Source organism: Oreochromis aureus, linkage group 9 (assembly GCF_013358895.1).
Source record: "Oreochromis aureus strain Israel breed Guangdong linkage group 9, ZZ_aureus, whole genome shotgun sequence".
NCBI classification, from domain to species: domain Eukaryota; kingdom Metazoa; phylum Chordata; class Actinopteri; order Cichliformes; family Cichlidae; genus Oreochromis; species Oreochromis aureus.
In genome coordinates, this window is record NC_052950.1 from 12,060,205 (window position 1) to 12,083,240 (window position 23,036).

Below are 23,036 nucleotides of genomic sequence, written 5' to 3' on the forward strand. Positions count from 1 at the left end.
CCTGCCTGTTTTGATCAGGATTTTGTTTGCTTTTTTGTTTGCATTTTATATAACTCCTGATTTGTGCTCTTGGTTCACAGACCTGCTCTTCCAATACTGTCAAAATACAAAGTTCTCACCTTCCTGTGAATAACAAAGTTAGCTGAATCTCATCAGGGTGCAATGAAGTAATTATATTTTCAATTTTAAACATTTTCATCCAGGCCTACGAGCTTTATCCTATAATAATCTTGTCTTAAATTTAATATTAGATTTAACAAAGACAAAAAACTGAAGACAGATGTAGCCTTACACAGAAATGTTTTCTGTTCAGCACCTACACAACGGTAATACTGAAGTCACAGCTACAGTGAAGGTAATAACACTGATCATCTTGTTACAGTGTGATGTTCTGCTGATCCCTGACAATCATATTGATGTCACTTTGACATGAATCTAATATTTAATTATTGTTTCAAACCAAACAAACAACACCAAATATGACTGATGTGGCTATTAAATGATGTACTGATACACAGCGTGGCAGACCACATGACTAAATAATGTTATTGCAGAAAGCTGTCTGTTCTCACACAGGTTGTAGAAACTTTGTCTGCAGCTTCCTGTTGACCAACATCCTCAATGTGTTTTAATGTTTCTTCTTTTATTTAATGAGTCATTTATCTGTTGACAAATACAATTACTGTATTTGTCAGACTATAAGGTGCACTTAAAATCCTTTAATTTTCTCAGAAATCGACAGTGTGCCTTGTAAACCGGTGCGCCTTATGTATGAATTCTGGTTGTGCTTACTGACCTCAAACCGATTTTATGTGGTACACGGCGCTCAAATCTGTCAAATCTGTCACACCAGTGACTTTTGTAGGGTTACTGTAGTTGGACTAGCTGGTATATAATGATGTGCTACATGATTGCTAGCGACACAGCTATGTTAGCATAATATAAACAGTGAAGCTGGAGGATGAACACTAACTTTTTTCCACTTGATAAAAGTTAACGTGAGGGTTCTCGATGTTTAGGGACAAATGCAAGGATGTTGTAAATGGACCAAACTTCAGTCAGGAGAGCAACTGAGATAATCCATCCACAATACGAGGTTAGTCATTAATATACTGTAACAACACGGGAATAGAGCAGCTGCGAGAGAATTCAAGATCAATGAATCAATTGTACGGAAGTGGAGGAAGCAAGAAGAATGAGTTGAGTAAAGTTTGACTTATCTGACTGTTATGTTTTGCTTAATGTGCCTTATAATCCGGTGCACCTTATGGTCTGAAAAAATACAGTAAAGTTTAAACCAAAGCAGTGGAGTGGTTTGGTTTAAACTAGATTAAAACCAACAATGGTCTTAAAAAATTATATTGTAGCGGGTCAGGGCTGTTTGGGGTTTGACAGCTATGTTCTGTTGTTCGAGGCGGCAGCGTTATGCTGCCATGGTTACAGGTGACGCTCTCTTTCTGCGACTGTGTGTTTTCTGGGTGAGAGACCGCCTTTTTCTTGTTGATGTTGTTATGCTAGTGCTACGCCGAGCAGTGGAGTTGGCGGCGTTGTGTTCTCTGTTGAATGCTAATAAACGGCTGTGCTCCCTGGCTAACTCTGCGGGAAGCAAGACCAAACGATACCTCTGTTTCCTCCTTGTCTGAGCTCGCCACAATATATTTTAAAACAAAAGAATTAAACACACTAATCGAAAATGGATTTTAGAATTTTTGCATCCAAGTCTGTAATTGGTTGGTTTTGTGGCACACTTATAACGTGTACAGAAAGAGCTAAGCGTGCAGGGAGCAGAGATGTGGAGAGCAAGAGCAACACTGAGAGCAGGTCGTCCACAGATGTCTATTATGGTCTGTCAGCACACAGATCAGAGATCTGAGCATGAGCCAATGCCAACAACTGAGCAAGAAGGGCTGTTATTGTGTGTGTGAAATACATTTCTTGCTCACAGCGATGAATTTTGTTTGCTCAATTTAAACTATTCTTCGCTCAAAAATAATTTTCTGCTCAAAATGCAACATTGGACTTGCAAATTTTTTTAGACGTGCTCAGAATAGAGGCACAAAAATAACGGCACAGTTTATTTGTGTGTTTTTGTCTCCCTCTAGGGGTGAATTAGATTTCCTGTGAAACAGTTCGATCCACTTTCAACTAGACATGTTCTTGGAAAAAAATCTGAAGAAAGCCTTGGTTTAATGCCCAGATAATCAGCTTTATTTTCAAATTAAGAGACAGATTAAGTGGATGATTGAGAATTTCCAATAAGTTGGACTTTTGTGGATAGTGGGAAAAATCAGAGAACAACATGGTAACATGGGGAGAACATGCAAACTCCTCACAAGAAGAGACTGAGGCTGCTAAAGCCACGCACTGTTCAGTCAGCCCTCCGTAAGGATGACCTTTACAACCACTTGTTTTGTTTCCTCCTCCAGAGTCATTCCAACTCTTCTCTTCACTTTTTGCCTGAAATTTGACCTACTCAGTGTGGTAGGTAAAGTAAGGCTTTGTGAAACACTGACACGGATGAAATAGTCTGACACTGATCTCCACAGTGACACCTTCTGGACACATTTGCAGAAAATGAATAATATTATTCTGTGAAACAATGAGGCAATGAGTGTTGCACACTCCTGAACAAGACAACATATTAACGCACACTATCATTAATTAACACAGGTTTGGATAAGTCAGCGTACAAATTAAGACAGAAAAATGTTGAGAGTGTTAAAGACAGCCAGCTGTGACTGTGATGAACAGTGTGCTTCAGCAAATGCTCATTTCTCCCAGTATTAACATGCAGCTGTTTCAGCTGCTTAGTAATTCAGTGTGATGCACAATAAACCCAGTTTATAACATAAAATATATGAAAAAAGAAAAAGATGTTTATTATGACAACCACTGTTTTCAGCTGTTTGTGGGCTGAATCCACCAAAAAACTCAAGTCTGGATGTGTTCGAATCACGTCATCAGGTTTGTTCTATGTTTGATTCAGTCTGTGACTCAAGTTTTGGTTACACAAACAAGAGGAGGGAAAATATCATTTGTCAAGAAAAGTGTTGGATGAAGTTGAGGATGAAGTGAACTGATGCTGCAAATAACATTTTCTGTTGAAAGTAGAAAAAGAGAACAAATGTTAGTCAGAACCAAATATTTCTGCCTGTTTTCTTTTTCTATTTTAAAGCAGAGCTGATTTCTATTGAGAGATTTAAATTTACAGCCCTGCACTGTGTGCTGCTCTGCATTTTTTTAATATATATGACTGTAGTCTTTCAAACAAACCAACATTTATTTTACTTGGATCTCAATATTTAAATGAATGGATTGGCTATATTTTCACAATCCAGGGCAAAAATAACAATCAAAAAGATTTGTTCAGTATTTAAAACACCAGCACAAATGACTGGTTAAAAAAAAATTACCTTAGCAGGTATAAGACACCTGTCAAAACCGCGGTGAAAGGCACCACATCAATTAGCGTAGCCATTGTCACGTGATGTGGCTATTATTAACAGAGCAGTGTTTGGAAACATCTGCACGTCAGAAGCTAGACACAATGCCCAAACGTCAGTACTTTGCGGTTTATTAGATTTCCTCTGTTGTTAACAAAACCCTCAAACGATAAAACCAATCCATAAAGAGAGAAAAGATCACTGTAACAAATAAAAATCTGTGACGTTTCAAGTAAAAAAATCCTTAGTAATCCAGTTATCTGGATAAAAATAAGAGACTTAGTATTTTGCATTATACCAGTACAAAGTAAAACTGTACAGAGATGGGATTTGTCTCGTTAAGTTCACTAAACTGTTGGAAAAGAACAGTGTTGGGCTTGTTACTAAAGAAAAATAATGTATTACATATTACCAGTTACTCTTCTTAAAAGTAATACTTTATGTTACTTAATTACTCACTGCAGAAAGTAAATTGTTACACTACTCATTACATCACATCACTGTCACTCCAAAACTGACACTGTCACATAATTAGCAGTTAACAATAAAACTTAAAGATTACAGGCCCACACACCACACACAATGTGTGTCGCTCTAATGACGACAAACATACAATCTTTCTTTTAGTTTGTATGTATGAACACAAAGTCGACAACAGCAAAAATGAACATCAGCCCAAAGAGACTTCAAAGTAATCTCCACAGGGATGCTACTTTAGAAACTTGTACATGTAGAAACAAAGGCTGCTCATCACTTTGTTACCTGCTGAAGTTCTGGGTCTGGCTGCTGTGTTAGCACGTGTGTTTTCTTTGTTAACACGTTTCTGTAATGTGATCTCCTTTTAGACATTCATATTTTCTTCGCCTCAGAGTTCCTCTGTGTTAAACAGTTTTCTGGCTTGTTGACTTTCACCTGTGCGTACACCAAATCCTGCTGTTGTCCTCTGTCTTGCACTGAGTCAGAGGATCCAAACAAAGATGATCAAGGAGAGTGACATCATCCCGAGGATTCCTCCAAGAAGTGACCACAATGGGAAGGAGCCACTATTCTGCTCTTCTGGTAGAAAAACAGGATCAAATGAAACAACACAAGAGTTAAAGAAAACACTTGCCTTAAATTTGATTCATTTTTTGAAAAAGACATAAATCCGTCACATAGAAATATTTTCTGAGCTTAGTTCATTACTTTTGGTAGTTTTCGGAGTTCAAGTGGGTCTCAACCTCCACAGCTGTAGTATTTAAGTCAGAGTTATAGATATACATAGTTATGTTTAATAAGTGAATAACACTCATCATCTTGTTACAGTCCAGTGTTCTGTTGGGTTCTGATACAAGAGCCACTAATAGAAATAATGGCAGACCAAATGATTAAGCAATCTTCTTGCAGAACCTTGTGTGCCTGCAGTCAGTTTGCACAGACTGTGCCTTCAGCTTCCTGTTGACAAACTTCCTCAATGTGTTTAAATGTTTCTGCTTTGAATCTCTGAATCTGGAAAATAAAGTCTGGTATAAAGACATTTCTAAAGCTGTGGGACTCCAGCGAATCACAGTGAGCCATTGTCCACAAATGTTGAAAACATGGAGAAGTGGTGAAACTTCTCAGGAATGTGAAGCTGATTAATATTACCCCAAGAGCGTAGCAATGACTCATCCAAGAAGGTCACAAAACCCCCAGAAAAACATCCAAAGAACTGCAGGCCTCACTTGCGTTTTTAAGGTCAGAGTTCATGACTCCACTATAAGAAGGAGACTTGGCAAAGATGGCCTGTAATGCAGAGTTCCAGGATAAAATCCACTGCTGAGCTGAAAGAACATGAAGGCTCATCTCTGCCAGAAAACATCATGTTGATGCTTAAAACATTTGGGAAAAACTCTGTGGACCGATGAGATGTTTTGGAAGGTGCGTGTCCCATTACATCTGGAGTAAAAGTAAAACAGCATTTCAGAAAAACTGAATTGCAAAAACTCTAGCACCTCTGAGTTTGGGTTTTCTTTGGAATAAGCAAAAGCATCAGGTGTAGACATACAGATTCAGCAGTTCAAACAGATAAAATGAGTTTTGCACAAGTTGTAGGTGAGCAATAGAGAAGAAAAGAAAAGAAAGAGAAGGTTGATGCAGGGGCTTCTGCTGCTAAAACTGGGTCTAACAACATGGCAGAGGTGGAGATAAAACCATCATTGCTGACACAGAAGGCATTTTTTCCAGGACCTAAACAAGAAAGGTCGCTTTGACACAGGGCTAAAGTTTGACAAAGCAGAAGAATCCAGGCTGGAGTTTTTCAGCATATGTTGCACAACTGCATGTATAAAACGTTTGGCACCACTGAAAAATTCAGGGTCCTCCAAAGTAAACCAAATCACTGTAACACCATTTTTAAAATATAAGACATTTTATAACAAAGTCATGTCAAGTCAATTTACTTATAAGAACAATATTGAAAAACCAGAAAAACAATAAAGACAAGAAATAAACAAGAAACAAACCTAAAGCATCAAACACTCAGTGAGTAAAGACAGCAGGTAAAAAAGCAGGTTTTTAAAAATGTCAGAGAGTAGAGAGCTGTTGTTGTGGTGAGAAGTCCTTGCGGCTGGTAGCTTATGAGCTGCAGCCGTGGTAAATAAAATGGCTCAAAACCTCGACCTGTGGACTCGCCGTGTCTCATTCACACCACATTCTTGAAGTCAGCAGACGATAGAACTGATTCACCCAAAGCTGTCCAGAGTTCATAAGAATCTGACCAAAAATAACTCATTAAAATACAGTTTATTTAACATCATCAGTCTGAAATATGACTATAGTTTATTTCAGTACTCTAATCCACTGCACTCAAATCCAAAAAGTGACATCACAGTAGTTGTTAACAACAGACACATTATTGGTTAAATTTCACTTGACAATAAATACCAAAAGACAAAACTCTAAATCACCATTTGAATGTTTAGTGTTCCATCACTCCATACTAACATGAAACAACAAGAACACATTTCATTGAGCTCATCTTCAGACAAAGCATCCATAACAATACCTGGAGGAACAAACAGGCACTAATAAGACCCTTATTATAACATCCAAATCAAAAAGCTTACAGTAGTTTATGCTGTGTCTCACAGTGGGTTTTTTTTTTTATATTATGCCAGATTTAGGGATATGCTGGTTAGACATGCAGCTCATACATTTAAAGATAAGATACGCATGTAGTCTGATTTACAGAAAAGTAATGGCATTTATTCTTCAATGTGATCAATGTAACTGTGCAGCAGAAACTGAACTGCTGGGTCAAAATTGACCTGTTTTAACATTTGTGGTGTGCTCAAGGCCAGAAGGGCCACTTTCTGTGCTATCTGGATCATATCACTCGGAGGAGTATTTGTAGGAGTCAGTGTTTTGTGGACTGGGCAGTGGTATATGCTCATAAATAAGGGCTGACCATCAGACTAAAACAAAATCTGCAAATATTTGAAGTTTACAATTTCTAACTCTTAAGAATTTTTTGTAAATCAATTTATATTTTTATATTTTATATGTTTGCCTTCCTTTTAGATGTTGCAGCCCGAGATTAGGGAGACACTGTTGTATGAATTGCAATACTGTTTTGTAAGCTTTACAACAGAGCATGAAGCAATATGTGTTGGATTACAGTTCATCAGAAACTTTCTCTGTTCCATGAAACGTTGGGTGTAGTCAAAAAGTAATATTTGATTAGAGGGAGATTCCTAATGAAGTGAGGTGATCTGGAAGTATCTGACTGGCAACCTTAATGAGAGCTGGTCAGATTATCACTTTACAGGTGAACTCTCAACATCATGCTGGTGATGTTTCTGATCCAGTGATGTTTCCAGAAATCTTAGAAAACTTTATTCCACTAGTGAGACAGATATGAAAGCAGCTAAATGAAGTTTTAAAGGAAAGCAGAAAACCCCCAAAATGTGCAGGAAGTGGTTTGTTGGGTTTACTTCATTGATCTCTGTATTTCTTTGTTAATGTCTTAACACAGCTGTTCTCACTTTTTCTGACCTCAGCGTAGAGTTCCTCTTGGCCATGAGCTCTCTGTGTTAAGCCGTTTTTTTGGCTTGTTGACTTTCACCTGTGCGTACACCGTATCCTGCTGCTGTCCTGTGTCCTGCACTGAGACAGAGGATGCTTCATATCCCAGCACAGAGAAGTTGATCTCTCCATAATGGATGTTTTCTTCCCCTCCTTCTGTTTTACTTGTCGGCTCTTCAACAACCAGCTCTTCACTTGTTTGACTCTATGAAATAAATCAGGAGGTTTTGTGGCTGCATTTCAAGCCATTCTTATTGATATTTTCAGACAATTTAAAGTGAACAGATTGCCCTGATGAAATTAGTAAACATCTGAACAAACTAATTTTGTATCTTCCTACCTGAGTCTCTTGCTGAGTTTGGTACTTTAACAACCTGAGAGCTGTGCTGTAAAGGTAGACACATCAACTATAGTCACTTATTTGTTAAATATTTTTGTGTGAGTAAAGTTAAGCCTGAAAGGAAAAGAACATTTTTAATATGTAGCTAAAATATCCGTGACAGTAGCTGATCATGATTTCTGTTTTGATGTGAGATACTTACAAAGCAAAGATAATCAAACAGATCAGTAAGATGAACCCAAGGATGCCTCCAAGAAGTAGACTCAGTGGTAAAGAACCACTATTCTGATGTCCTGATAGAAAGATATGAAAAAAAATTATGTCCCGAAAAGATGTTATTTAATTTGCCACAACAGTGGTGTAGTTTACCTTACCTGCAACAGTCACATGAATCTCTGCTGATGTCTGATTACCCAGATCATTAGTGGCCACACAGTAATAAACTCCTCCATCTGTTACATTGAAGCTGTAAATCTCTCCTTCAGATACTTTCACAGCTCCATCTCTGCTCTTCTTGAACCAGGTGAAGCTGCTGACTGGAGGTTTGGCTCTGCTGGAGCAGGTCAGGTTCACCCAGCTGCCTGCTGACACCAAACCTGATGGACTGATGGATGCTGAGGTGTTTTAGGAACATCTGGAGAAAAAAAAAAAAAGAAATAAATATCCCATAAATCATGTTGTCCTATAGGATTCAGTTCAGCAACAAACTCTGATTGTCTTACATGAAACACTGAGAGTCTCTTCTGTCTCTGCTGTCTTGGTGTCCTTTCCTTGGTTCACAGGATATCTGGCAGAGCAGCTGATCTTCTTTCCATCATGTGTGTCTGACAGAGTGATGGTCTGCTGGATTTTAGTTGTAAAGCTTCCATCTGTGTTTTCCTCTGTTTTGTTGTGAGAGTCTTGTTGGAGATTCCAGGTGAGTTGAGGAGGGGAGTGTGGACAGGGAGTGAGAGCTGAGCAGGTTATAGTGACAGACTCCTTCTCCTTCAGATCACCTTCGACTGTAATATTGGGCCTCCAAGGAGAATCTGTGGTTTCACATCACAAACGTATTTGTAAATCGATAATAGAGAAATACAGAAAATACAGACAGAGATCGGTGTAGGTGTTTGAAAGTCCTCATACATGTTTCTACTGTACAATCGAAAACATAAATGTTTTTTTGTTTGTTTTTTTGTTTTTTTGTTTTTTTTTAACCTGTCCCGTTTGGCTCTTTTGCCATCAGAATTTTTGTCTAAAGGTGAAGAAAGATGCCCAACGGATTTACTTTACCAAATGGACCATCCCAGCCTTGCCGTAATGGTCTATTTGATTCACCTTTTATTGTTTATTTTATTTTATTTTCACTTGCTAAATACGGGACAGACTTGACTGGGGAAAAGAAAGAGGAGAAAGAAAAACAGCGGGGAAGAGGAACGGTGATAAAGGGCAAAAAACAAAACCAACAAAATAAGCAGACAAAAAATACATATATCAATCACCTGGATCACCTTTTGAGAAAGAAAAAACAGAAAAAAAAGAGCAATATAATAAACAACATCATCACTATGATCTATGGGAATATAACATAAATACTAAATATTAAACATTATTGTGCAGCACGTAGGATCGACAGAGCACAGTGTGCTTTGAGGTAGGAGCCAAAAAGGTGTGTAGTTTGTGTGTGTGAGCACCCGAACAAGCCACTTCGGGGTGGGAAGAAAACATAAATGTAAAATGTATTCAGATTATATTATTTGCAGAAAGTAGCAGACATGTTTGAGCTCTGGAATTAGTGTTGTGATAATACAGGAAATACAGTCAAGACACAGAGTAATGTGGGACTTTTGCTGCATTCAAGGAATATATTTTCCATCCATCCATCCATCCATCCATTTGCTTCCGCTTATCCTTTTCAGGGTCGCGGGGGGCGCTGGAGCCTATCCCAGCTGTCATAGGGCGAGAGGCGGGGTACACCCTGGACAGGTCGCCAGTCTGTCGCAGGGCTAACACACAGGGACAGACAACCATTCGTACTCACATTCACTCGCACATTTACACCTAGTGGCAATTTGGATTATCCAATTAACCTACCCCCACAAGCTGCATGTCGTTGGACGGTGGGAGGAAGCCGGAGTACCCGGAGAGAACCCACGCAAACACAGGGAGAACATGCAAACTCCACACAGAAAGACCCCGGCCTGATGGTGGAATTGAACTCAGGACCTTCTTGCTGTGCGGCAACAGTGCTTTTATTTTATTTTATTTTTTTACAATATGTTTATGTCATCTATCCTCTAAATATATAAGTTGCATGGCTGTATTATTGTTAACTACTTATTTACTTTTTGCACAGTTTCATGTCTTTTAGAGTTTATTTTTCTCTTTTGCTTCTTGCAGTTTTGACGGAGTCTTGGTATTTGCACAATACAGACTATAGTCCATATGTCTATGTGTGTTAACATTGTGCAGTCAGGTTGTGTTTCATGTGTTTACAAACTTTACTAAACAACAATTATGCAGAAATGTAAACCTTTTTTATTTTTGACTAAATCCTTTTATTGTTCACAATAAAGAACACAAAAGATCATCTAAATACAAAAAAAATAACATAAACATATTTTTGTTATATTTGACATAATTGTTTTTTTGCTGGTTAAAACAAGGCTGCATTTAACTTTTTATATTTTTGACTGATGAAAAGAAATGTATCTTACCTTTAATTGTTATTTTAAGAGGATCACAAGCAGCTGTTGCTCTGTACGGCCAGTTCATAATTCTGAAGTAGTATGTGTTTGTATAAGTTGTGGTTAAATTGAAAAACAGAGTGGTGCAGTTTTTCTCCTTCAGGTTTCCTGTAATATTCATTGGATAGGTGTTAATTGTCTCACTGCTGTTGAAGATCTCATTTTTTGGAAATTTAATAACATTGGACTGATTTTTAATCCACACTCCGAAGACAGCTCTTCTGCTGTCAAACTTTACTGGTCCAGCAGCACTAAAGTTACATGGGATTTGTAAACATGATCCACTCAGAGCTTCCATGTCTGTTGGTGCAGTGATGAAGAGGTCTGAATACTCAGGACAAGCAGTCGAAGGCTCTGGAAAAAAAAACAGAGTTCATCATTAAAATGTTGAAATCTTAATGAAGAAAAAAATTCAGAATGAAAAATCTGACATTAACAGCCATGTATCTCTTGATTTTTTTCTCCTGTCCTGTCAACATCTTCAATATAAAGTTAACTGCCTGTAAATGACTGAGACGGCTCACTTGGAATAAAGAGGAGACTCAGTAACATGATGTTCACAGACTGGACTGTCACAAAACTCATCACCTGGAAAAATATGAAAAAAAATACACGAATCAAATGATGAATAAGGAACATGTACATTCTTTTAAAAAGTAAGGTGTTATTAAAACTAGAAACACAATATCACAGTCTGATATAAACAAACAAAACTGCAAATGTGTTTTCCTACCAAATGATCAGACTGCTACAGCAGAGAGACGACAAAGTAAAAGTCAACGTGTGATTTCAGCAGAAGCAAAGTGAGTGAAACACTTCTCTGTTTAGATGTTGTAATGTCAAAGCAAACAGACCTGTGATGTTCCCATCATGCACTCCAGTTTTTCAGATGCTGCACTCCTCATCTGTCCGCCCTTAGATGTTCTGATTTTAACTGTGTTTGTGATTAATTTATAGTTTATCTGAATGTATCAATATCTCAAGTAGACACAGCATTAAAACCATAGATGGGTGAAGTGAACAACACTGATCACTGATCTCACAGTGCAATGTGCTGCTGGGTCCTTGCATCCATGTGTGTTTTACTTTGACATAAATCAATTTTAGATGCTTAAGAGAAAACAATCTTAAAGCAAACATCACAGAAGTAATGAAGAAGCCAAATGAAGAAATTGTGTTGCAGAAAGCTGTGTGTCTACAGCTTTGTACACACACAGGTTGTAGAAACCTGTTGACCAACTTCCTCAGTGTAGTAAATATTTCTTCGTTTACTTTGTGATTCAGTCGAGACATTCAACCAAATGCAGATACTGGAATTTATTTAACTTTCATCATGTCTCGAGTGGCTCTTTCAGTGCCACAATTAGACACTAAACATGAGAAACTACACGTTAACAGTGCACAATACACAGACAGAAAGTATCGAGTTTAACGTCCATATGTTAACACTGAAAGGCCCACTGGAACCCTAAGTTATTTTTCCTTGACCTTGTGTGTGTATTTTCTTCCTTCCCACTCCTCAGAAGTGTTCTGGTACCCCAACATCTGACACGGACACTCAGATTTTTGAGTTAGGTAGTCTTGTGTAGCATTGGTGGTTTAAGCCTGGGGACTGTTACTGGAGGCATGCCCCGATTGGGAAGCTGCTGGCTAACACAAGCCAGGGCAATCTGATCATGAAGGATCCCCACCAGGATTATTTGTCTGTAACACTGTGGCTCCTCTGAAGTATCACACTTTAGGCCAGTACTATTTTACTTTCCTATGTGCATCACGGTTTAATCATGAAAGCATTATACATCCTCAGAGGGTAATTTTAAGCACTAATAATAACATTAACAGAACTTCATACTGACTCACATCGTGTTTACATAATCACACACACAGCTGACCAATCAGCATGATCAAAATACACCCAGCTGACACACATGCACATTCACACACGGACAAAGAGAGGGCAGGCCTACTCTTCAATGCTGCACTGAACTCAATACATCCTGTAATAATATTTAGGAAGGCAACTGGCTACTGCAGTCCAAATTTGGAAGTTGGCTTATGTTTGATAATCAAATTAGGAAATACCAAGGAAAATCTTTCAGCTTTGAGATGAGATCATAGAGGATCATTCTGGTAAATGTCCCTGGGTCATGTGTGTGGAGCAGCAACACGTGATAGAAAGCTCCTATCTGCTCTCTCCTCTCTTCAACTGCTGTACAAGCACTTCTTTTTCTACAGCACAAAGTGTGCTGCTGGTTGTTTTGAAGACTGTTCATCAAAAGTGTTTGAGCACCGACTCATGAAACAAGCTGCGAGGTTTGTTTTCTTTTTCTCTCATGTTTAGATTATTTTCTAAATGCATGGCTAAAGATAAAGGGTTCAGCTGCTAAGCAGTCACATATATGTGGTTAGTACCTGACAGGTAGATTTGATAGGCTAAACTGTTGCAGGAGGAATCTCGGTTGAGAATGACACTGAGGTTGAGCTTGGTTTATTTCTTCTTCTGCTCATGATTCCATTTACTGATGAACTTAAACTGCTCTGTTTCACCATCATTTTTAACTTCATCTATATCAAAAGCAGCTAGCAAAACATAGATTTCTGCCCTCATTACAAAGCACAGGTGTATACTGAGTGAACACAAAATATCACTCAAAATATTTCCACTCAAAGGTTACTGGACAATTAGAACCAAAAGACAAATTGCTGTTTGAATATTTGGTGTTTCCTTAACACATTTAAACAAAAGACAAGAGACAATAATACATTTATTCAAAATGAAATGAAATTTTAGCTGACAAACTAATTTTCAGTTTTGGCCAATAATATTGGAAGAACTCCTGTGCTGTGAAATATTGCTTAAATGAAATCAAGAAATTATTATTTTAATTAGAATGTACTAAAAGTGTTAAAATGAAAACAACTTACATTTTATTTTTGGAGTTGATAAGCTGATTGGAATCTGAAGGAGACACTGAAGGAGATCCAGTATTTCTTTCTGGAAATGTAGGAACGTCACAGAAAACTGGCCATCACACTGAGCATCACCCCATTAATACCATACCTGCAGCAAAAAGAATAACTGTAGAAGAAACGAGACATATAATTCAAGAAAGAATTAAGTTCTCACGAACGAATCCTGTTCTGCAGTAAATGAAACTCTGTTTTAAGGCACATTGTCCTTACTTGATGTGTGATGGAGTGACTCTGCTCTTCTATCAGTTTTCTGTCTCTGGTTTGTTGGAGCATCTTGATCTGAACCATCTGAAAGACATTTTTAAAATAAACTTCCTTTTTTGACTTATTGCAGACAAGTTAATCTGTAGATGAAAATGAAAGTTTCAGATAAAACTTTGTCTCACAATTCAAAGACATGCTCACAAGCATTAAGACTACTAATGCCTTGAGTATATGAAGGACACCAAATAATATCTCAGAGTGTTCACCTGTAATGCAACAATGGTCAAAGAAGTTTGAGCCTAAAACTTCCTAAAACATAAACATTTAGACAAAACACTGTCTCCATTATCTTGCAAGGTATACTACAAAGAAAAGAGGTAAATCGTGAAAAGATTGAACTCAGTAAAATAATTAATGCTAACTTTACCTTTAACAGTCACATCAATCTCTACTGATGTGTAAGGTCCCAGATCATTAGTGGTCACACAATAATGTTACATTGAAGCTGTAAATGTCTCCTTCAGATACTTTCACAGCTCCATCTCTGCTTTTCTTGAACTAGGTGAAGCTGCTGACACCAAACCAAATTTCAGCCATCATCTCTTACATACTAACATATTAACATTGTAGTCCATAATCACTTTGTATGATTGAGATCAGGACTCTGGGTGAGCTATTTAAGTTGAGTGCAGTGATGCTTGTTAAGGGTCCGAAATTGAGGACGAGAGTAAAACAATGATGGTCCAGAAGAGCATGATCAAAACAATTAATTTTAATGAATACACGCAGCGTGGGGAGATGTACACTGGAAAACATCAGTTGTAAATCCCCGCCCAAAAATACACTTCAGATTGCTTTTATAACATCAGGGTATTATAACACCCCCTCTTGCATTTACAAGCACATAATTTGCATCTTAAGAACATTATTTGCCTCTTTACAGACAATGATCAATCTTAAGAGATAAATGCAGAGACAGGAGTTCCCCTTTCTGGCATCCTTTTCCAAATATGGTGATGAGGTCCCCATGGACTTGTCCTCCTTCCGTCACCTGTTGTCAAGTAAACTCTAGTGCAATATGTTGTTGAATACACTGAGGCCTTTCCTCAGCTACTATTTTACTGTAACAATATACTCAGCATGTAAGCTTTTAAGATTATAGATTTAACTCAATGATTTAAAGTGGTTATAACTGCACCTGTAATAAACATGTTAATATGTGATTATGATAACACCTGTAACACAAATTATAACATAATGCCAACAACTTCAATAAATGCTTTGATGAAATGATAATTAATGCAATGATAAAGATGATGGTTATGTAAAATAATCCCTGTAATTCTACATGCTGGAACAGGAAGACATGTTCTACTAGAAGGACGTCCTGAAGCAGACTCAGGAAACACAGTCACACAATGAGAAAAGGCGTCTTAATCTGTATACAGACAACTGTACAAGAGTTCAGTAGAGACACATATTACTTGTAGAAACAGAAAACAAAGAATCAGCTCTTCTGCCCCACTCTGTGATGATTCAACAGCACATGAATAAATCAAATAATTCAAATTTAAGTCATTTCTCCTTCCCATCAGCCTCAGGGTAACCTTCATTTCCTCTGCTCTGCATTCCTCATTCTCTGTACTCTTGCTCACTGTCTGCTACACAGACACACTCTCTACAAAAATGAAGTGATTTAGTAATACATGAATTTTCACACCATAGGGAGTCTAACGGTGTCCTCTTTGGTGACATCTGGTGGTCAAAAGTATGAAGAGCAGCTTGAATCTACAACTTTAACTGAACTGCTTCATGATTATGACCTGCTCTGCAGAGCTGAGCTAAAGCGTCTGTTTAACATCACGTGACAGTTGTAATAGCAGGCTAAAACTTTGGTGCTTTGAACATTATGTCTATTTGAATAATAAAGAATTTCATTATAGGTTGGGAGCAAGCTTGTGGTGTGAGGTCCATGTCTCTATGTGCTCATGTAATTAACCAGTGGACCATTTATATATAATATATCATAACTTATATGTATAGTTTATTTCTTATGTATATTTTTGACCTGGGGTTGCTTGTGAACTAGTTTTTATTTATTTGTCTATCCATGAAGCCAGGTATCTAACCAGACACTCACTCTGGATGGCATGACCTTATCCTCCAGTAATACAGTGAGGAATCTTGGAGGCGTTTTTGACCAGATTATGTCTTTCTATAAATATATTAAATGTAGGCTACATGTAGAACTTCTTTCTTCTATTTGTGCAATATGTTCAAAATTAGAAACATCCTGTCTCAAACCAATGCTGAAAAACTAGTTCACGCTTTCTTCCACAGCATGTCTTTTGTCTTGTCTCCACCCCCTTACCTCCAAATGGTCAAATTAGGCAATCTCACTCACTCTCCAAGTGGTCCATCTGATCATCTCCACAGAACTTTTGTTTATGGATACACCTGGGATAAACTCCTCTCCCCTCTCCCAGTAACCTGCTCAGTCTCTTGAACACTGAACCTCAGAACTCTGACAATGATGGAGAAAAGGACAGCAGCTCTTACCATGTCTGGTCAATGGAACGAGCAACTGGTGCATGCTCAGCCAGTATTTTTATTCATCTTTTCATGCCTAAAGATGAATAAAAATACTTAAGAAAAATCCATTTAACACTGATTGGGAACATTTCCTGCAGAATGGCAACAAAATTAAATTGTTGGCTGGCTGCCACGAGATGGCGCCATCAACACTAAAGGTGGATATTCAACGTGCCCATAAAGCTGAGAACTTACTAAGTTGGAGCTGAGCTGTCAGAGAAGGTGAAGACTGAGCTGAAGACACTGTAGGAGAGAGTTTAAAAGCCTCTTGACAGGAAGCCCGTGATCACCAAGCTCACCAAGAATTATAAAATGTTAATAAATAAATCAACAAACAAATTTATGAATGAATATGGAGATAAATTCTTCTTAAAAGGTTGATAAATGCATACAATATATTATGATATATCACAAGCCTAAACTGAGATATACAAATGTTTGTGAGTAATTTCACAAATGCGTGTTTGAAACCACACACAAATTCAAATTGATTCAATCACACATAAAATTATTTTACAAATGCATTTATATGTACAAAGCTGAACAAAGTGATAATTTCACACACTTTAAACTTCAAACTCACAAATATGATCTGTTTTACTTCCTGCTGTATCTTTACAATTTTTTTGTTTCATATCAGACATAAAGTAGAGCAAAATAATTTGAGTCACAAATAATCAGAAATATCACAGAGAGACTTTATCAATTAAGATAAAATATTTATATGTAAATAAATATTTATGAACTGAACATTATAAATGGGACATTAATTTTAACAAGCCTGCTAAATAAATAACAAATCAAACAAGAGCATGTCAGTGTGTAAATACTGCATTAATTAGGCAACAAGTAAAATAATAGTAATGAAAAGATCGCTTTGCTCAGGTGGAGGAGGGTCATCAACCAATTGGAAGGACGGTGGATTGATTGCTTTCTCCACATGATAAAAATATCCTGATCAAGATGCTCAACTCCAACTTGGTCCCTATTCATCCATCAGAGCCTGAATATATGTGACTGTTGTGCATAGAAAAATGCTATATATGTACACTATATTGCCAAAATTATTCACTCACCCATCCAGATTATTGAATTCAGGTGTTTCAATCACTTTCATGGTGACAGGTGTAAAAAATCAAGCACCGCATGCAAACTGTGTCTCCAAACATTTGCACAATGCAAAGTGTTGGCTGTAGTGGTGTAAAGCATGCTGCCACTGCACACCAGAGCAGTGGAGATGTGTTCTCTGAAGAGACAATTCACGCTTCTCTGTTTGGTAGTCTGATGGACAAATTTGGCTTTGGTGGCTGCAAAGAGAATGGTGGATTAAAGACATAGATGAGCGAGTTTTGTGTGGGAGAACTTGACTGGCCTGCACAGAGTCCTTACCGAACACCTTTAGGATGAATTAGAGTGGAGACTGTGAACCAGGCCTTCTTATCCAACATCAGTGTCTGACCTCACAAATGTGTGTCTGGAAGAAGACACTCCTAAACCTGTGGAAAGCCTTCACTAAAGAGTTGAAACTATTATTGTTGCAAACGGTGGGCCAACATCATATTAAACCTTATGGATTAAGAATGGGATGTCACTCAAGTTCACATGGGTGTGAAGGCAAATAGTTTTGGCATTGTAGTGTATGTGTTTGACTGAGTGGGTCAGCCTTGTAGTAAGATTTATTTTAGGAGCTCAAAATAAGTCAGACTGTGCTATATAATCTGATTACTTTTTTCAAGTAACGAATACTGTAAATGATTACTATTGCAAAAAAGTAAATAGACTACTGTTACTTTCTACTTAGCTCGTTACTGTGCTAGTTACTGCGTTACCAAACCGCCGTGATTTTGTTTGTGAGAGTATCTCATTACAATGATGTAAGCACATGTGACGTCCGTGGCAGCAACAGAAGTGTGTATCAACAATGGATAATATGGAGTGCGGGAGAGAGTATGACTGTGCAGCATTTAAAGCTTGGAAGTACTTACATAACTTTAAGTTTTAGTCCGTAAAAAGAGACAAAAACATTAGCATCCGCTGTACACACTGCGTTGGAAGAAAACATCTTTCTACAGCAAAAATTAAACTTCAAATCTGAGCAAGCACCTAGCACGCTGCCACGGAATGTGAAATGCACAGAGAAACCCCCGGATCCTCCTGCTGACATCACCACTGCAGCACTGGGCAAACCTCCACCGGCCCCACTCCTGCTAAACACGTGAAAATAGACTTAAGAGCGACAGGACTTAGTGCCGCTCAATCTTTGATTTTATTTATTTTTTGCTGTGTTTTACTTGCATCTACTAGAAAGAGCGAGTGTAGACACAAAACATTATTTTATTTTATATGCTGGAATATGCAGAAAATGGGTTTAAATGTTAAAGAATTTCTTCAAGTCAAAGACAGTTGCATATAATTTAATTATTGCTTAATGTAATGTGCATAAGATTAAAAGATTAAAACTCATAAAACTATTTTTAAAAAGAGGCTTTCCATTTGATTCAGTTTTATATGATAGATTATGCATAAAAAATATAATTGGTCTGAAAGGCCTATTGCTTTATTGCGTATTCAGGTTGAGTATAATGTTTTTTAAAAGTAACTAAGTAACTAATTACTTTTGAAAATAAGTAATCAGTAAAGTAACAGGATTACTTTTTTGGAGAAGTAATCAGTAATTAGTTACTAATTACTTTTTTCAAGTAACTTGACCAACACTGCATATAAGTACCAGTCACTTTACCGTTCCCTGCTGAACTGCTGCAACTTCTATTTACGCATATTTAATATCATAAGAGGTCAAAATCTGAAAACAGCCGTATGAAATTACTACAGGAGGGTGAACATAAAAAAAGCTTTTTTTTTACTTCACTGAACGGTTTGGCAGTGACTATGACACATTTTCACGTAAAAGCTCCACATTCATATTTCATTCTTTACAGTCTGTAAACACATACTTCTCATTTTTTCTTCACCTCAGCGTAGAGTTCCTCTTGGCCATGAGCTCTCTGTGTTAAGCTGTTTACTGGCTTGTTGACTTTCACGTGTGCGTACACCGTATCCTGCTGCTGTCCTCTGTCCTGCACTGAGTCAGAGGATGCTTCAAATCCCAGCTTAGAGAAGCTGATCTCTCCATAATGGATGTTTTCTTCCTCTTTTTCTGTGTTATTTACTGACCCTTCAACAACCTGCTCTTCATGTGATTGGATCTATGAAATAATCCAAATACGAAAATTCGTGAGGTAGACCTGTAGAGTCCATTATTAATCATGTTTTTAGACATTTGAAAGTATGTGACTAGGTGGCTGTTTACGATCATAAGTTCAGTACTTTCTTACCTGGATGTGTTGTTGAGTTTGATGTGTTGACTTTAACCACCTGGACGACATAAGAGATAGTAAAATTAAATCTGTTTATGTTTATTATATGTGAGAGTAAATCTAAGCTTGATGAAAAAAAACACATTTTTAAGTGCAGCTAAAATATCACCGTTAAATATCATGTGTACTACTGTGATGTGTGACACTTGCCAAAGAAAGATTATCAAACAAATGAGTAAGATGATCCCAGAGATTCCTCCAAGAAGTAGGACCAGTGTGGACTCTGTGTGAGTCAAACAATATACAATAATGTGGACTTAAAGATACACCTGCAAAAGCTTTTTTTACATTGTTGTTAAGTTTCAGTGTAGGAAATCTTCAAAGACAATTGAAAAATGGAAGAAAAGAAAGACATCATTGTCTTCAGCCTTTATCTTTACCTCCAACAGTCACGTGAATCCCTCCTGATGTCTGATTACCCAGATCATTAGTGGCCACACAGTAATAAACTCCACCATCTGTTACATTGAAGCTGTAAATCTCTCCTTCAGATACTTTCACAGCTCCATCTCTGCTCTTCTTGAACCAGGTGAAGCTGCTGACTGGAGGTTTGGCTCTGCTGGAGCAGGTCAGCTTCACCCAGCTGCCTGCTGACACCAAACCTGATGGACTGATGGATGCTGAGGTGTCTTTAGGAGCATCTGGAGAAAAAATATCCCATAGATCAAACTCTGACTGTCAGTACTCAAAGACGATCAGTGTGCTCACAAGCACTGTGATTCCCAGTCTTCACTATAATGTAGACACCAACCAATATTCTGTAATGCAAGAAGATTAGAGAGCAAAGAAAACTGTTTGAAGTGACAGAACAAACGTTTAATAGCAAATGAGACCCTTTAGGGTGAATCAAGGCGAAGGAAACATTTACTTTTAAACAACATTGTAAAAGATGTTTCAGGAAAACACTTTTATAATTAACATTTAAAAGCTGAATGACTGCACTGTGAAGGATGAAGTACAGTCTTGATGTTTATAAAATAAAATTCAGTCCCATATGAAGCTCCTTTCTGTTTCTAATCCCTCTATAAAATCTATCACAAAGAAAACTCAAAAAAGGAAAATGCATTTTAAAAAATAACTGATGAGTAATTTTACCTCCAACAGTCACATTAATCTCTGCTGATATCTGATTACCCAGATCATTAGTGGCCACACAGTAATAAACTCCTCCATCTGTTACATTGAAGCTGTAAATCTCTCCTTCAGATACTTTCACAGCTCCATCTCTGCTCTTCTTGAACCAGGTGAAGCTGCTGACTGGAGGTTTGGCTCTGCTGGAGCAGGTCAGGTTCACCCAGCTGCCTGCTGACACCAAACCTGATGGACTGATGGATGCTGAGGTGTTTTTGGGAGCATCTGGAGAAACAAACAAACAAAGACATGTCACACAAAGCATGTTGTCCTATAGGATTCAGTTCAGCAACAAACTCTGATTGTCTTACATGAAACACTGAGAGTCTCTTCTGTCTCTGCTGCCTTGTTGTTTCCTTGGTTCACAGGATATCTGGCAGAGCAGCTGATCTTCTTTCCATCATGTGTGTCTGACAGAGTGATGGTCTGCTGGATTTTAGTTGTAAAGCTTCCATCTGTATTTTTCTCTGTTATGTTGTGAGAGTCTTGTGTGAGATTCCAGGTGAGTTGAGGAGGGGAGTGTGGACAGGGAGTGAGAGCTGAGCAGGTTATAGTGACAGACTCCTTCTCCTTCAGATCACCTGGGATTGTAATATTGGGCCTCCAAGGAGAATCTGTGGTTTCACATCACAAATATATTATCTGCTACAGAACACAGCACATCAAGTTTGAACCATTATGGATTCTCAGATTTACTGACATAAACTTAATAACAGCATAAAAAATACAAACTCATTTCTAAAACAGCTGAGATTTGCTGAGTCATTCACAAATCAATTAAAGAGATAACTAACTAAAAATTGTATAACATCAACATTCGAAGGTTAAAAGTGAGACATAATTGTTTTTTTTTAATATTGAAATATTTGAAGCCAATCTATTAAAAATTAGGGGAAAAAAAGTTGGGACACAAATAACATAAGACGTGAGTGTTCTCGAAAACATTTGTAATCTACTGATGTTAAATCTTTCAGAATTAAATATAACGAGGGATTCCTCACTCTGTGAATGACTGCAGATAATTAAACGACTTTACAAAGATATTGTATAACTTTTTAAAAAATTATATTAAACTTAGTATCACAAAGCATGTGGATATTTTGTGCTACATAACTTTTAAAAAAAAATCACATAATCTGTAGACTATCTGTTCACAACAAAGCATGCTGAAACCCAGCTGTGATAAGAATGACTGGCCAAACCGCCACACAGTTCACACTTTAATTACATTTGAACAGACATCATTCTGTGGTGGAAATCACTGCATGAGCTCAAAAAATCTTTTGTTAGTGTTCAAAACCATTGCTATTTTTTTCTGTATCCAAAATGTGAAGATAAAACTTTACCATGAAAAGATTTGAAGATATTTCAATTGATTACCCTCAATCAATGCTGCCAATCAATTTAAATTAATAAATCATTTTCAATATGTGATTAACTGATTTTAAAGATGATAAGAAAAATCTTCATTTTTTATTTAATGACTCGATGGGGTAAACTGGCATCAAAAGATGTTCGATGTATAATAAAAACAATTAAAATATGAGGAACGAGCTCTAAACTCTTGAGGAAACTTTTGTCTGAAACATGAATACAGAAAATTTCGATTTGAAATATCTCACAGTCTCACAGAGTTTTGTATGAGCCTTAAAAATAAGCAACAATGTGGTTTTAATGATCCTGTCTCCACATTTTCACCTTTTTTTAAAGTATAAAAAACAATCAAATTCATCAGTTTTATTCTATGATATGCTGTTTTGTAAATGATTTCTAAATCCTTTCATTTAGTTTTTTTCTTACATTTCAGCAATTGTTGGAGGTTTTTGGAAACAAGTTTTTACAGTAGTGAAATAAATCAGGACAATCATTGTGACAGTATTGTTACTTTTAGCTGAAACAGATACTGTTGATAATGATTTAAGTAATAAAGAGGGAGTTTCAGAGAGAAGAATGTAATTTTACTTTATAAACAAATTAAAAACGTTATATTCTTTACCTCTGACTGTTATTTGAAGAGGATCACAAGCAGCTGTCGCCTTGAATGGTTCACTCTCTACTCTGAAGAAGTATGTGTTTGTGTATGTGGTGGTTAAATTAGAAAACAGAGTGGTGCAGTCTTTCTGACTCAGGTTCCCAGTAATACTCATTGGATAGATGCTAACTGCTCCACTACTGTTGAAGATCACATTGTTTGGATTATTGCCAA

At 37.3% G+C, this 23,036-nt stretch overlaps 2 protein-coding genes and 3 long non-coding RNA genes across 5 annotated transcripts in view; all 5 read right to left on the reverse strand.

Annotated features, from left to right (window-relative positions):
- Positions 1-2,191: 2,191 nt before the first annotated feature.
- LOC120441748 lies at positions 2,192-4,764 on the reverse strand. Its single transcript, XR_005614241.1, has 3 exons — positions 4,629-4,764; positions 4,206-4,499; positions 2,192-3,098 (listed from the first exon to the last, which is right to left on the reverse strand). It is a non-coding gene; the product is annotated as an uncharacterized LOC120441748 (long non-coding RNA).
- Positions 4,765-7,368: 2,604 nt separating this feature from the next.
- On the reverse strand, positions 7,369-8,447 carry LOC120441744. The gene is made up of 4 exons (XR_005614236.1): positions 8,202-8,447; positions 8,030-8,120; positions 7,828-7,873; positions 7,369-7,692 (listed from the first exon to the last, which is right to left on the reverse strand). It is a non-coding gene; the product is annotated as an uncharacterized LOC120441744 (long non-coding RNA).
- Positions 8,448-8,450: 3 nt separating this feature from the next.
- Positions 8,451-11,598, reverse strand: LOC120442069 (sialic acid-binding Ig-like lectin 7; the record flags this gene model as incomplete). The annotated part of the gene is made up of 5 exons (XM_039617823.1): positions 11,408-11,598; positions 11,078-11,141; positions 10,524-10,907; positions 8,550-8,855; positions 8,451-8,461 (listed from the first exon to the last, which is right to left on the reverse strand). Coding segments are annotated over exons 1-5 (816 nt in total), but the record flags the coding sequence as incomplete, so codon positions are not given.
- Positions 11,599-13,506: 1,908 nt separating this feature from the next.
- On the reverse strand, positions 13,507-14,277 carry LOC120441750. The gene is made up of 3 exons (XR_005614243.1): positions 14,158-14,277; positions 13,737-13,814; positions 13,507-13,632 (listed from the first exon to the last, which is right to left on the reverse strand). It is a non-coding gene; the product is annotated as an uncharacterized LOC120441750 (long non-coding RNA).
- Positions 14,278-19,279: 5,002 nt separating this feature from the next.
- LOC116320136 (B-cell receptor CD22-like) overlaps positions 19,280-23,036 on the reverse strand; it is a 92,418-nt gene continuing 88,661 nt past the window's right edge. The window contains exons 7-10 of the mRNA XM_039617824.1: positions 20,080-20,340; positions 19,850-19,922; positions 19,658-19,697; positions 19,280-19,528 (exon numbers count right to left, since the gene is read on the reverse strand). Of these exons, the coding sequence (XP_039473758.1) occupies positions 19,280-19,528; positions 19,658-19,697; positions 19,850-19,922; positions 20,080-20,340 (623 nt within the window). The remainder of the gene's footprint in view (positions 19,529-19,657; positions 19,698-19,849; positions 19,923-20,079; positions 20,341-23,036) is intronic.